Source organism: Diaphorina citri, unplaced genomic scaffold (genome assembly GCF_000475195.1).
Source record: "Diaphorina citri unplaced genomic scaffold, Diaci psyllid genome assembly version 1.1 scaffold841, whole genome shotgun sequence".
Taxonomy (NCBI): domain Eukaryota; kingdom Metazoa; phylum Arthropoda; class Insecta; order Hemiptera; family Psyllidae; genus Diaphorina; species Diaphorina citri.
In genome coordinates, this window is record NW_007378273.1 from 52,627 (window position 1) to 66,251 (window position 13,625).

At 37.9% G+C, this 13,625-nt stretch overlaps 2 protein-coding genes across 2 annotated transcripts in view; both read right to left on the reverse strand.

Annotated features, from left to right (window-relative positions):
- Positions 1 to 876: 876 nt before the first annotated feature.
- Positions 877 to 8,165, reverse strand: LOC113468771. The gene is made up of 2 exons (XM_026825923.1): positions 8,112 to 8,165; positions 877 to 2,066 (listed from the first exon to the last, which is right to left on the reverse strand). The coding sequence occupies exons 1-2, from the start codon at positions 8,163 to 8,165 to the stop codon at positions 1,215 to 1,217; spliced, it is 906 nt and encodes a 301-aa protein (XP_026681724.1). The 3' UTR covers positions 877 to 1,214.
- The window catches only part of LOC103512467 (kinesin-like protein GA13060), a 55,280-nt gene continuing 49,746 nt past the window's right edge, over positions 8,092 to 13,625 (reverse strand). The window contains 11 exon segments of the mRNA XM_026825924.1: positions 8,092 to 8,204; positions 8,578 to 8,850; positions 9,473 to 9,788; positions 10,125 to 10,218; positions 10,879 to 10,946; positions 11,368 to 11,387; positions 11,624 to 11,733; positions 12,069 to 12,211; positions 12,374 to 12,502; positions 12,677 to 12,967; positions 13,204 to 13,531. Coding sequence (XP_026681725.1) covers positions 8,171 to 8,204; positions 8,578 to 8,850; positions 9,473 to 9,788; positions 10,125 to 10,218; positions 10,879 to 10,946; positions 11,368 to 11,387; positions 11,624 to 11,733; positions 12,069 to 12,211; positions 12,374 to 12,502; positions 12,677 to 12,967; positions 13,204 to 13,531 — 1,806 coding nt within the window. The 3' untranslated portion in view covers positions 8,092 to 8,170.

The window sequence follows — 13,625 nt, forward strand, 5'->3', positions numbered from 1 at the left end:
AAAAATTTAATCTCAAACTGAAAACAAAATAATCAAAACAACAGCATCATCGTCGCATTAGGAATCTCTTCTTGATAATGAAATTCTCCAGTCACATATCACACGCCTTCGGGCTAAACAACAATAACAACCTAGAACCTAGAGCACAGGTATCCGCGGAGTTACTACTAGAATATGCGTTTCATAATTCGAATTAATTTTTAAGTAACACAAGGAAATACCTACTCGCTCAATTTCTCACCGCCTCTGAGAATCAAAATCTAAACCAGCAAAACGGGTACATGGGAATATGCTAGCAGCTAGAGAGCTGGAGAGAGGAACGAGTAGAGCAACAGAGCAGAAGACAGCCTCAGTCCAGGCATACCTATAATCAAACCTTCGCGTTTATCAAAAACAAAAAACTCGTGAGCCAGGTGGGTACTGCTGAAATCCTTATTCGTGTAAGACTCAGGTACTTAGTCAACTACTAAGGTACTTGTAGTCCTCAAGGGAGACTATTGATCGATTTCCAAGATGGAGTGAATTATAAAAAAGAACTACTCTCTTCAATGGATTACTCTCCCTCTACCTACTAGGTAGAGAAGAAAAGGTTTAGGATCTGACTCACAGAGTAGGCCCATTTAGGAAGCGAAATGATGGTTTAAATTTGACGAAGGTAGGTTATGAGTACAAGATACGTATACAAGCATTATACGTATCTTGTTATTCTTTATACCTTCCACTAATGAATGTATTGTATTGCATAGCAAGCCCTTTCAGACAAAAGGGAAGATAAAAAATATATATAAATAGGTAGTTACCCATCACCATAACGAGATATTTTGAAGTTCATGTACCTAAAGGTAAATATTAACTATATAGGTACTAAAGTACTTCGGTCTGATGTTTATGGCACCTATAGCTAAACTTCTAATAATAGAAAAGTTTATAAATACCTATAAAGTAGGAAAAGCGTCGGCGAATCAGCCAGTATTGGTTCTATCCATTTTTATGTGTCTGAGTGTGTCAGGATTTCGGGAAGCATGTTTGATATTAAAATTTTAGCAACGCAAAGACAGCTTATAAGGAACACAAAGAGTAAGTATGTAAATATTTCTTAACAAGATGAAAAGGCAAAAAGGCTCATAATTTGGGGTAACTTTATGACCTTTTCCTCAGACCTATTTTGAAATTGACTACAAGAAGTATGTACCTAAATAGGTACTTGAACTAAATCATACATCGGTAGCCTGGTTATTTTTGAAGGAAATAATACTCCGCTTGCCTGGGGTGTACTGAGGTAACACAGGAACTCCTCTCTGCCACACACGCAACGTCTTAGCACTGGGTATTTTGTCATAATCATTGACAACAGGTAAGCCAAAGTCTGGCGGGAAATCCTGGATACTACTGGATGCCTGACTTGAGAGATTTATGATTGGCAACATATCATGGGGATCATAAAATCCAGAAGAGCTCTTGGACCTATTGAAATGCTCAGGCGTAGAGTATTGTTGCCACTCATTGTACCTTGCAGCACTAACCAGGTCTAGATCTGAAGCACATTGTACTACATGGGCGTTATGCAAGTCCAAGTCTTTGGGTAGAGGAGGTCTGGCAGGTAGCTCAGTGTTATTGTCATAATTTGTATCTGAAAGGCTGTTGTTCTTAGTGACAGACCCTACAGAACTAGTTGAATTCTTAACAATAGAGTTGCTGATGTTTTTATTGACTAGTTTGATGACAAGGATGCCGAATGCTATCATCAGCACGATGATGAACAGAGCGATGATTAAAGATCTCATTTGAAAACTGCCTGCAGCAAATCCTGCATCACTAAACTCAACAATGATCGCTCTCTCAGTCCGTCCTGCGTTATTCTCTACAATACATACATAGTTGCCATCATCAGTGTGAAGTTCAGTGTCAAATACAGTTAAAGTACTCTTCTGATCATAGATGTTCTCACCCCCTGGACTAGAAGCAGCTGCTAAATCTACACCTCCACTGAACACACTCAGGTAGCTGTTGTCTTTGGATAGTACAGTCTCCTCCTTGATATTTATCTTGTTACTATTCCAATTAAGCTATGTGAATTTGAGACATCCACCAACATTTAGGAAGAAAAAGAACCAAACATGAAGCGAGGGTTAGGACAGTTGCTATACCTCGTTACGTAAATTTGGCACATCCACCAATTAATACTAACTTATCTACCTATGTACCCACATACAATATATTCACACCTATCCGTGTGTCCACTAAAAATAAAATTATGCCAATACAGTATGACATACCTAATAACGAAAGATCGCTTTTTTTTACCAACTAGGTATACCTATGTGTATTGGGATAATACCTACCTAATCAGCAGCCGAGCCCCAAATATGTAGGTACAAAAAATCTCACAATCGACCGCTAAAAGAAGAATGAGAAAATATTTTCTCACGGATTTTTTTCATCATCAAATTCACAAGTTTTAAATCAACACAACTTACAGTCAAAAACCAAGAACTGCGTTTTATTCCAAAGAGAAGCCCAATCACTGTTATTACCAACTAGGTATATGTGTATTGGGATAATACCTAATCAACAGCCGAGCCCCAAATATGTAGGTACAAAAAATCTCACAATCGACCGCTAAAAAAAGAATAAGAAAATATTTTCTCACGGATTTTTTTCATCAGCAAATTCACAAGTTTTAAATCAACACAACTTACAGTCAAAAACCAAGAACTGCGTTTTATTCCAAAGAGAAGCCCAATCACTGTTATTCCATGCAGCAACAGAATCAAATTCCACAAATATCTTGAAGATTATTGAACTTTTAAAAACACTGAATGCATAGAGGCTTGGTTGGTTGATTTTGTACACTTGAAAACGGTGAAATTATTATTGTGTTCAGGGGGGAAAAAATAGGTTTCACGTAAAAGATGAATCAATTTTGAAGAAAATCATAAATTTAGTAATAGATGTCTTAGAAAACTATTGGAAAATTATAAAGAATTAGGAATTTATACTCGAGAAATTATTATTTATAGAAGCTAAAAAATATTGGTAGGTATCTACACAATAACACAACACAATATTATTTATATTTCTTAGAAAACTATTGGAAAATTATAAAGAATTAAGATTAAGAATTTATACTCGAGAAATTATTATTTATAGAAGCTAAAAAATATTGGTAGGTATCTACACAATAACACAACACAATATTATTTATATCTTCGTGTTTCATAGATCTACTTGTACAAATGGGAAATTTAGCTAGTATTATAGGCGAATGTAAGATCTTCCTCGAACAGTCCAGGGTACCAAGCTACCAAGTTACAAGTCACTAACCAGTAAAGTGGCCAGACGTTTTTTTTAAGAACTATACCTACATATCTGCCAAGACCGCTTAGAATATTATGTACATAGGTACCTAATTATAGCTTTTCTGGTGAAATTCTGAAGAGCTTCTTAACAAAATTGCTGAAGGACAATGTCACTTTTTAGACCAAATAGTTGACCAACATTCAAAATCAACACTGCCTACAAATAGTATTATTAAGAACCAACAAGGAGAGGACAGAGCTTTACGATACCAGAGGGTACTATGAAGATAGGAGATACATTTTGCAACCATGACACCATCTTTGTTGAGATCACCATTTGGGAGTATGCCCACTTCTAAAATGTGACTGGTCGAATTGCTGTACACTAGGTAAGTAGGTATAAATATGGTATTACCTATAATTTTGTAATCACATGTTAGGTCTCTAAGTACCTATAAATAGAACATCCACGGAAAAGCTGATAAGTATTATGATGATGAGAAAATGTTAAAAGAAAACATCTGTATTTTCCACCGAGATGGGTATTACCTAACTGGTATAAGAGATTTTAAACTGGAATCAATAAGAGCCTATGGTACAATAAATCAATAGGTAAATATTATTAAGAACCATCAACAAGGAGAGGACAGAGCTTTACGATACCAGAGGATACTATTAAGATGGGAGATACATTTTGTAACCATGACACCATCTTTGTTGAGATCACCATTTGGGAGTATGCCCACTTCTAAAATGTGACTGGTCGAATTGCTGTATACTAGGTAAGTAGGTATAAATATGGTATTACCTATAATTTTGTAATCACATGTTAGGTCTCTAAGTACATATAAATAGAACATCCACGGAAAAGCTGATAAGTATTATGATGATGAGAACATGTTAAAAGAAAACATTTGTATTTTCCACCGAGATGGGTATTACCATAACTGGTATAAGAGATTTTAAACTGGAATCAATAAGAGCCTATGATACAATAAATCAATAGGTAATGCTGGATTTATTCATGGCAAGTAGTTTGAGCAGAAAATCTTGAAAACACTAGGTACAAGTACTCGTACATCTACATACCTACCTATTAGCTTATTCCATGTGTATGTGCAACTGAGGATAAAGGTGGAGTCTCACTATGGAGTCCTTGGTTCAGTGAACAAGAGGGTCAGAAAACTTTACTTCAAAATATAAAACGAATCTCAAGTAGAATGCTTCTATTTAAATATAAGGAGGGGGTTATTTTCCTGTATCCGCTACGAACAGTTGTTCAGAGCCCAGCTATTGCTGAAATCGTAAAAAATACCGAGCACAGGGGCATTGTAAAATTCGGAAACAACATGTGTTTAGGACCTTCTTGTAGAAAATTATTAACCTAACACAATGTTAATACCTAGATCCTAGATATTGACAGACAGATCTTGAGGTTCAATTAATCAAAGACTCTAAAATTGGCAGCTCCTTGTAATTGGAACTTCTTACAATACTCTAAACTCTGATACCATCAGATCCCACAGTTAGAAAGTTGTTCGTCAAAGATTCAAAACTTGGTACAATACTCTAAACTCTGATACCATCAGATCCCACAGTTAGAAAGTTGTTCGTCAAAGATTCAAAACTTGGTATAGCTACGCTATACTCAAGTATAGGAGAATTTACAAGCTTCAACACTTACTTTTACGACTGTCAAAATACGAATTAAAACCGGCCATAAAAACTTGTGTGCTTCATAAATTTAAATGAGTTTGACATCTCCAATATCTCAGGTGAGAACACAAAGGAATGCAGCTTGAGAATGTCAGTATCTACATATTTTTAGATCTTCTGAGTTCAATTGGCCTTATAGGTTGTAAGCATGTAAGTTGTTAGGCCAACCACTTCGTTCAATTTTGCATGAATCTTTTGTAGTTTGACATCTCCAATATCTCAGGTGAGAACACAAAGGAATGCAGCTTGAGAATGTCAGTATCTACAGATTTTCAGATCTTCTGAGTTCAATTGGCCTTATAGGTTGTAAGCATGTAAGTTGTTAGGCCAACCACTTCGTTCAATTTTGCATGAATCTTTTGCTGAAGGTGAGTGGCCGGTCTTAATAGGTCTATGACCAATAACTATAACATAATTATAACATATACCTAGGTATTATTTATGACCTTATCAAGACTGAAAATTATGAAATTTTGGTCAAGTGAATTTTGCAAATTAGACAGATTCCTCAGCCAGAAGTTACAATACCAAACGATTTTCAACGAATATGAGAGAATGATGGAAGTTTTCGTTCTTCGGTTTTCGGTCTGATAAGCACACACGATATGTTGTGCCTTCCACCAAGTTCTTGTTCGACTGCTTGGTAAATTGTTTTCATTATCTTGACAGTAACTACAACTTTGATTTAGTTTTATCGCTTCTATTGTGGGACGCTGGTTGAGTGAAAATTTGTTTGTTGCCCTGGCACGAGAGAAAGCTAGAGAAAATTAACTTCCACATGTATTGTATATCTTTATGAGCTAGCATCCTTTCGCAGCCACGTGGGGAACACACTAGGCTTACACGCTGGAGAACACGGGTTCAATTGAAAGTTAGAGAAAATTGACTTCCCATATGTATTGTATATCTTTATGAGCTAGCATCCTTTCGCAGCCACGTGGGGAACACACTAGGCTTACACGCTGGAGAACACGGGTTCAATTCTTTCTTTAATTTCTTCTACCGGTGTAACTTATTATTTTGAAATCTAAAGCTGTGTCCACACATAGTTGATCGACATCAATCGACTCGTCTACACCGCCTTGCTAATATAGTTTTATCTGTTTGGACACACCTTAAAATCTGAGTCCTCACCTGGTAGGTAAATGGAGGGAGCTGGTTCAATCCCAACTAAAGCTCAGTGGTGTAGTGGTTAGCGCGGTGGACTTCGAATCTGGAGGTTGGTGGTTCGAGTCCAAGTCAAGCCATTAAATTTAGCGTAGTGTATTAAGCAGGGAACGACATTTGTGACAAGCATTTCGTGAAAATCCTATGCAAAACAGAATAGATAAATACCCATGCAAATACGTACATACTATGTACGGTAGGTATATTCTATGCTAGATACTAGATACGAGTAGATACAACATTTCTAACTATCTACATATGATGTGTTTCAATAGGAACAACTAGTCAATTGGTACAGATGAGTTTGTTACCTAGAAATATCTAAACCTAGGTACGAGAATATATCTAGGTACCTACCTACATAGGTAGGTATTTTTATACAGGTGGCCTAGTAAATGGAGTATTTAGGTTCCAATATATTGACCTTGACAAGGTTTTCTAAACATTTTCGGAGGCTGAAAAATAATTGTTAAGGTCGCCATGGAATCGATAGTTAGCGTCCTCGACTTCCAGGAGAGAGCTAAGCATCTTCTCCCAAATTTTGAAGAAGTTGAGGGAAGTTGACCTTTATAACTGTATCTCAAAACCTCTCATGATTGGCTACGTAGGTACGTACTCGTCGCCCTATGCAAGCCATTAATCCATCTTGTTTCTTTACCGTCGAGTGTCGATCTAAATTTCAATGAGACTCCACTTGTCCTACTTCAACGGAATCGATAGTCTGTAGAATGTCTAGATAAAGCACTTTAAATTATACCTACCATTTATAAAAACTATGCTATCTATTTCAAATTCTACTGACGGTATTGTTACTTACAAAATTCTATCCATATTATGACATGTGTAAATTATTATTCATCAGCTGATATGGGCGTCATCTACGTGCATAGGTATATCTACCTATAGTTCATCTCTAGGTCGGTATTACTGTATGAATGACGTAGGATCCTATGTCAGTGTAGATAGGTTTCTGGACTTACTAATAGGTATCTGGAGCCACAAAAAAACTCATAATGTCACGTATCACATAGGTACCTACTTACTACAAATCTTCACAATAGGTACCTATAAGATATGTAGATAGGTACATACCTACAAAACTTCTATTGTGAATCATTCATCTTCAATGCATATTGCGATATTTGCAACATTGCTAGCATTACCTATATTGATTTGAAAACTTAAGGGTATCAGAGAATTTGAATGAGCTGGTACTAGATATGTAGAGCTACCAAGAATCGAACCCAACCCCTCTTATATGCTAGGCCAGGGTGACACTCCAAAGAATCACTGGATTATGGACACGGAAAGTACCTAAGGTAAGTAAGTAAGTACTGGACTAAGGTCTATAGGTACAACTATACATTGAATGTCCAATAACCAATAAGGAATAAGGCAATCTTAATTAGTTTAATTACCTTATTTACACTGTCAGAAAGGATCCATTAATAAGCCGTAAACCAGGTAGTAATGTGAATAATCTTCTTACTCAAATTAATTAGAGCATTGTGATGAGCACATTTGAAAGTCTGAACTGAAGCAAGTAATTGCTGGCAGAGTGCAGTGCTTATATTCAGACTGTTCAGTATGCTGAAATCCGAATGAACTGCAACTGACGAAACAGTGGTGTAACCCGAGAATGACTTTGGTGTGAGAACATTTTCAAAGTAAGGTTGTAACTGTGTTATGCTAAAGCATTAAGGTTTTTCAGCATTAGGTCAAATGTAGGAAATATACAGTCAGATATCTAGATGTACATAATACTCTGCTTAGAAAGAATAGGTACCTACCTACATCACATTTTAATTTTTCCATCCAACTCATGCACACAATACATTTAGAAGATGTACATAGATATCAACTTCTGTCCACCACTACTATGATTCTGATTCTAACGTTTGTAACTTACCGTGAAAGCATTCTTGTGACCTGTCCTCTAGGGTTCTTGCTAACAGCCAGGTAAGTAGCTGGACAACCACTCATAGCGACTATTTAGTTACCGTTTCCTTAATTAAAGCACTTCTGTAAAAACAAGAACCAGAAAGAAAAGTAGATGATAAATTACGACACGTAGGTATTAGTTTCGCACACAAATAGTAAAACACTTTGATAGAATCCACGGCTTGTTGCTTTAGAAAACGCGGTGTGTTCTATAAGTTGTCATCTAGAAAATAAATTACAAGTTGATATACCCACCAGTCAGACAGATGTAATGGCTCAGTAACACTTTAGTGTTCGTAGTCATTATGGGTTACATGGGTTCCGCTAATAGCAGTCTCGTTTGTCTTATAATAAAGGCATGTCGTCCGATTTCCAAGTGCCGAGTAAATTGACCAAACGAACACCCATTCAAAGGGCGTAATTACCTATTTCATACGAAATATGCACTACTTACTGAGACAGATGTGTCTTGGTAGCCGCCAGCTCAATCAGCAAGGCCCTCTTCTCCCGTTTCAATTGCTCCAGACGATCATTCCGCCAGGTGGACTGATTGAAATCGTTCTTGCAATATTGCTCGAGAGTCTCCAGATCGTTCTTGCAATACTGAATGCCGCTCCCGAATCCAAAGTTGCGAAAACTTTTGATGCTCCCTGTGCCACCAGGATCGTGCAGTCTCTCATTTGAGTTGGAATAGAGCGATGAGTTGTCATTCCGTTTGTTCGATATACTGTGAAGAAAGAAAGATTCTTGTTAGAACAGATGAAATGGATCGATTAATGAGAATTGCGTGTTAATTGTTTCAAGAATAGGTAAATATGTATCTTGTTTAATAAACCTATAGGCAATTACGCGGTCAAGCAGACATACCTTACGTCGAATATTTGAAAATGTCTTCCTACAGTAAATGCGTAAAAATATCAATTCGATTTGCTGGGAAATCTTTTCTAATTGTCATAAGACCTCCCGTTAGGAATGATGATTTTCTTCCGGGTTATTCTGAAAATATACAAGGTCCACTACCCACATAGCCTACAACCTAGTTGTGACCAAAGAAACTACTCGTGATTTCCCTGAACTAGATGGAATTAACTAAAGAGAAAAGGTTGTACCCACATAGCCTACAACCTAGTTGTGACCAAAGAAACTACTCGTGATTTCCCTGAACTCGATGGAATTAACTAAAGAGAAAAGGTTTTTCCAAGTGTTACAAATAATCGAGGAAAAAATTGGAAACTGCTACAGTACTGGACATTTTTGGACACAATTCCTCTAAAATCTCTAAATACATGGAAGGTCATCATAATTCCCAAGAATGGTTCTTCTATAGGTATCCCTTTGTGGTTACTTACAGTGAGTCCCGGGACAGGGTGAGCAGGTTACTATGTAGGGGCGGAGGTACAGGGCAGGGCATTTCCTCATCTTCCTCCGCATGAAACCTCTTCAAAAAACAAAGTCTGAAGAACTTGCCATTGGAATACGTGGACAGCAAATCTTTGACGTGCTGCGAGCTCGAGGATATTTCGATGGCGGAGGCTCGAACCGAGAACCTTGCACCGGTCTTGTGCTTCTGTTCCGAAATGCAGCGGAAGAGCCAGCTGATGGCACTCGGGATAACACCGAGCGTGGCCGAAGACTGGGGTGAGCCCACCATTGTGTAGGACTTCCCTAAGGGAAAAAGCAAGGTGGAATAGAATATAATTCTCAAGGATCGACTTATGATCTTATGAAATACATAGTAGTTTTATCGAGTTGACTCCCAGGTTAGAGCATATTTTAACGTAAGCGTAAGTCTCTCTCTTAGGTTACAATCTGGCAATTGGTTGGCAACAGCAGTTTGGTTTTTATTCGCCTTTCATTCCGATCTTGAGCTAGTCGTTTTAGCTCCATGTAGGTCTAGGTATAGGTACCTATGTATGTATCTAACCTGACTACTAAGGCCGGATTTCACAATGGCCTTTGAGAAAGTTTACTAATATTAAAATGCATTTTAAGATCACTTACCTAACCTAGCATGACCAAAGCAGAACAAGCACCCATCTGAACCACTTATAACAGCCTGGATCACATCACTTAATGCCGAGGTGCAAATCTCACTCTGGGGAAACAAAGAGGAAAGAAATTGCAAATTAGAAAAGACAGCTGTTTTTATAATCTCGGCCAAAGGAAAGTAATAATAAATGGTAGGTATTCACCGTATATTAGGCCGGATATTGCTAATAGCAAATAACCATAACACAGGTTGGAAAAGCCTAAGGATAACTGGCATTACTAGGCTCCGAAAATACCATCTAACGTCAAGAAACGGAGAAAACAGACTAATAAAAAGTCTAGACTAAGGCTCACCATCAGAAAAGATTAAAGTCAGGAAAAATGAAGGAGGTATTAGATATATCAATTAAAAAAGTGCAAGTAATGAAATTTCGAAATCTCCTTGTTTCCAGAACCTACCTATCTTCAAACCCAAGTATCATTCAAACATGATGTCAAATTATTAAGGAAAAGTAAGTTTGATGTCGGAATAGCTCACTGAGAGAGAAAAAAACAAATGGTGACAAGGTGCCACAAGTTTAGGGTGGAAGAACTCTATTAATGGGTTACACCCCCTGATTTAGGCTGTTAGAATGCTATATTAATATTATAGTGTTGAGCTTTCCAATATAGAGTTCAATATTAGAATGCTGGAACCAGTCACCAGATTAGGCTGTCGGCACCCTAGTTTTTTTCTCAGTGCTCAGAGTGGCGTAGATCAGCTTACCTGTGGTTCATCAGAGAAGATGGCATCAAAGGCGAACATTTTGGGCGCCGCCACCCCCACTCTTCGCTCTTCAGGGGCGAAGAAATAATACGTGTAGATTGTGAGAAAATATTTGAGTATTTTTTAGGATTCGTAGGGTATTCGTCTGCAATTAGCCTTTCTTTGAGCCTAGAATGGATGGAATCCGTCCAAACGGATTTCATCTCCAAAAAAGACTTATCTGAGCCAACTTGGATCTACCAAGAGATAAAGAGTAACCCTTCCCCTTCTGTCTTCTAATGAATATGGTGCTACTTACAAATGTCGAGACATATTAGAGTGGGGGGTCCGAGAATCCATAAATTTCTTGGAGAAACAGGATAATGTGTAGATTGTGAGAAAATACTTGAGTATTTTTTAGGAATCGTAGGGTATTCGTCTGCAATTAGCCTTTCTTTGAGCCAAGAACGGATGGAATCCGTCCAAACGGATTTCATCTCCAAAAAAGACTTATCTGAGCCAACTTGGATCTACCAAGAGATAAAGAAGAGAAATAATACGTGTAGATTGTGAGAAAATACTTGAGTATTTTTTAGGATTCGTAGGGTATTCGTCTGCAATTAGCCTTTCTTTGAGCCTAGAACGGATGGAATCCGTCCAAAGGATTTCATCTCCAAAAAAGACTTATCTGAGCCAACTTGGATCTACCAACAGATAAAGAGCAACCCTTCCCCTTCTGTTTTCTAATGAATATGGTGCTACTTACAAATGTCGAGACATATTAGAGTGGGGGGTCCGAGAATCCATAAATTTCTTGGAGAAACAGGATAAACTGGAGTGGCAATTATCACAGAATGTTTTGTTCATGTCAGAGCCCTGTGAACGGAAGAGCATAAATACTTCAGTCGATGTCATCTCCTATTGAAGTCAATTGTATAGCAGATCAGACTTGATTTCAAAATGTTGATTATTACTAAAATGTGAGTATTTAAGATTTCAAACACCACACAATATATAGGTACAAAAGGACCCACGTAAGTATTGAAAATTAATGGAATGGACTTTCCACGATCTTTGTCCCATATGACCTACATAAGTATGTTGTATTTACGTAGTATTGATGGTTCTTATTTTTTGATTCTGGCAAATAAACCTTCTACTCGTATATTGTTCTTAACACCATCCCTCATTCTAATTTTGCTCCGACTTACCGGAAAGTATGCAGGTTCACTGACTACACTGGAGTTATCAACATCGCTGTGGACATCTGCTTCGCTGAAAGAACTCGAGTGACACCTAGATTGGTAGCGATTCCGATGTAGCTCATCCAATCTGGACAGGGCTTCTGAGCTCACTGAAAAAGAAAGGGAGGATGATCTTTTAAGCCTTAAGCAAAGCAAATCAAGGTTCCACTTAATGACTAAACCAATAAAATGGAATATTGCTGCTATCCCCATCGTGCTGTTGAAAACTTGTTCAGTGCGTTAGATACAAACTTGTATCTGCAGATTCTTACCTTTGGTGAGGTTGGCATAGTATTCTTTAGGCTGGAAGGGTGAGGAAGACCAAGGATACATTGCAAAGGCACGCCCTGTCGTACGATGAGGAAATAATCGCTCCAAGTCATTGGTAACCGAGAGGGAATCTGAAATGGAAGTGAAAACAAATTATAGGTACTTTAAAATCCATACGTTCAGTGGAAAAACATACTTACCTCTAAGACCATAGGTCATTGAACTATTGAAGAGAATGTGTTTTCCCTATAAGAAATTTAATAAAAACTAAAAGGTATTCAAAAAGAGATTAGAAATGAACTTGCCAGTGAAAGTAGACACAACGGTCAAGTTGCTTTGACTCAAAATCTTCAATGGATGCTCCATGAGATCTACGTTGTGATTTTGGTCTTCTTCAGGTAGCGGGTTCTGTCCCAGGGATTTCAACACGAGATCTTCCTCATGGAGGTTTGAGTTGACGGAGCCCGGACTCTTCATAGACCGGAGGATGTCTTCTTCTGTGACTTGCAGGGCGCAGTCCATCATGGGTACAGGTTCCATAGGGATCTCAACCTCAATGATCTCAATGTCTGTTTGACTGTCGTCAGGAACTCTCTCTGAAAGTTTATCAACATCATAGACCGGATTGTCAGATCAGATGAAAATGATCTGGAGACTAATAGATATCTACTTATTATTACAGGTAGGTATCTAGGTATTTCCTAATTACGTACCTACTACATAATAATAATTATGTACAATTGTACATAGGTGCCATTTGCCATTGCTGCAGATTTTATCAAAGCCTGGAAATACTCCAGGTATGCAATGTGCTGAGCTAGTTTACACTTACCTATACTAATATTATTGTATACAGCAGTTGACGAAGTCTCCTTGCTATGTAAATGGTTCAAGTTCGAGTTCTGAATTGCGGACTTATCGATGTTGATATTTAAGTCTGATCTTTCTCGAATAAACACATTGCTCTGTGAGGTGGGGACTAGGTTGTCTGGTAACTTCTCATGAAGGACTGATGAGTCCTGTAGGCGGTCCAGAGGGACTACGCGGCCTTTAGGGAGAGCTGCAGGCTTGGGAGGGAGGGGAAGGGGGTTGGCGGTCATGACGTAATCGTCAAACTCTTCAGAATCTTCTTGACCACTAGCACGACCTCGCACTTCACCCTGTAAGAGATGAAAATCATGAAGGGGTAAATCATATTGTTAGTTCATCTGAGTGGCAATAAAAGACAAGAACAGAATGTCTGAATAAAGAAAA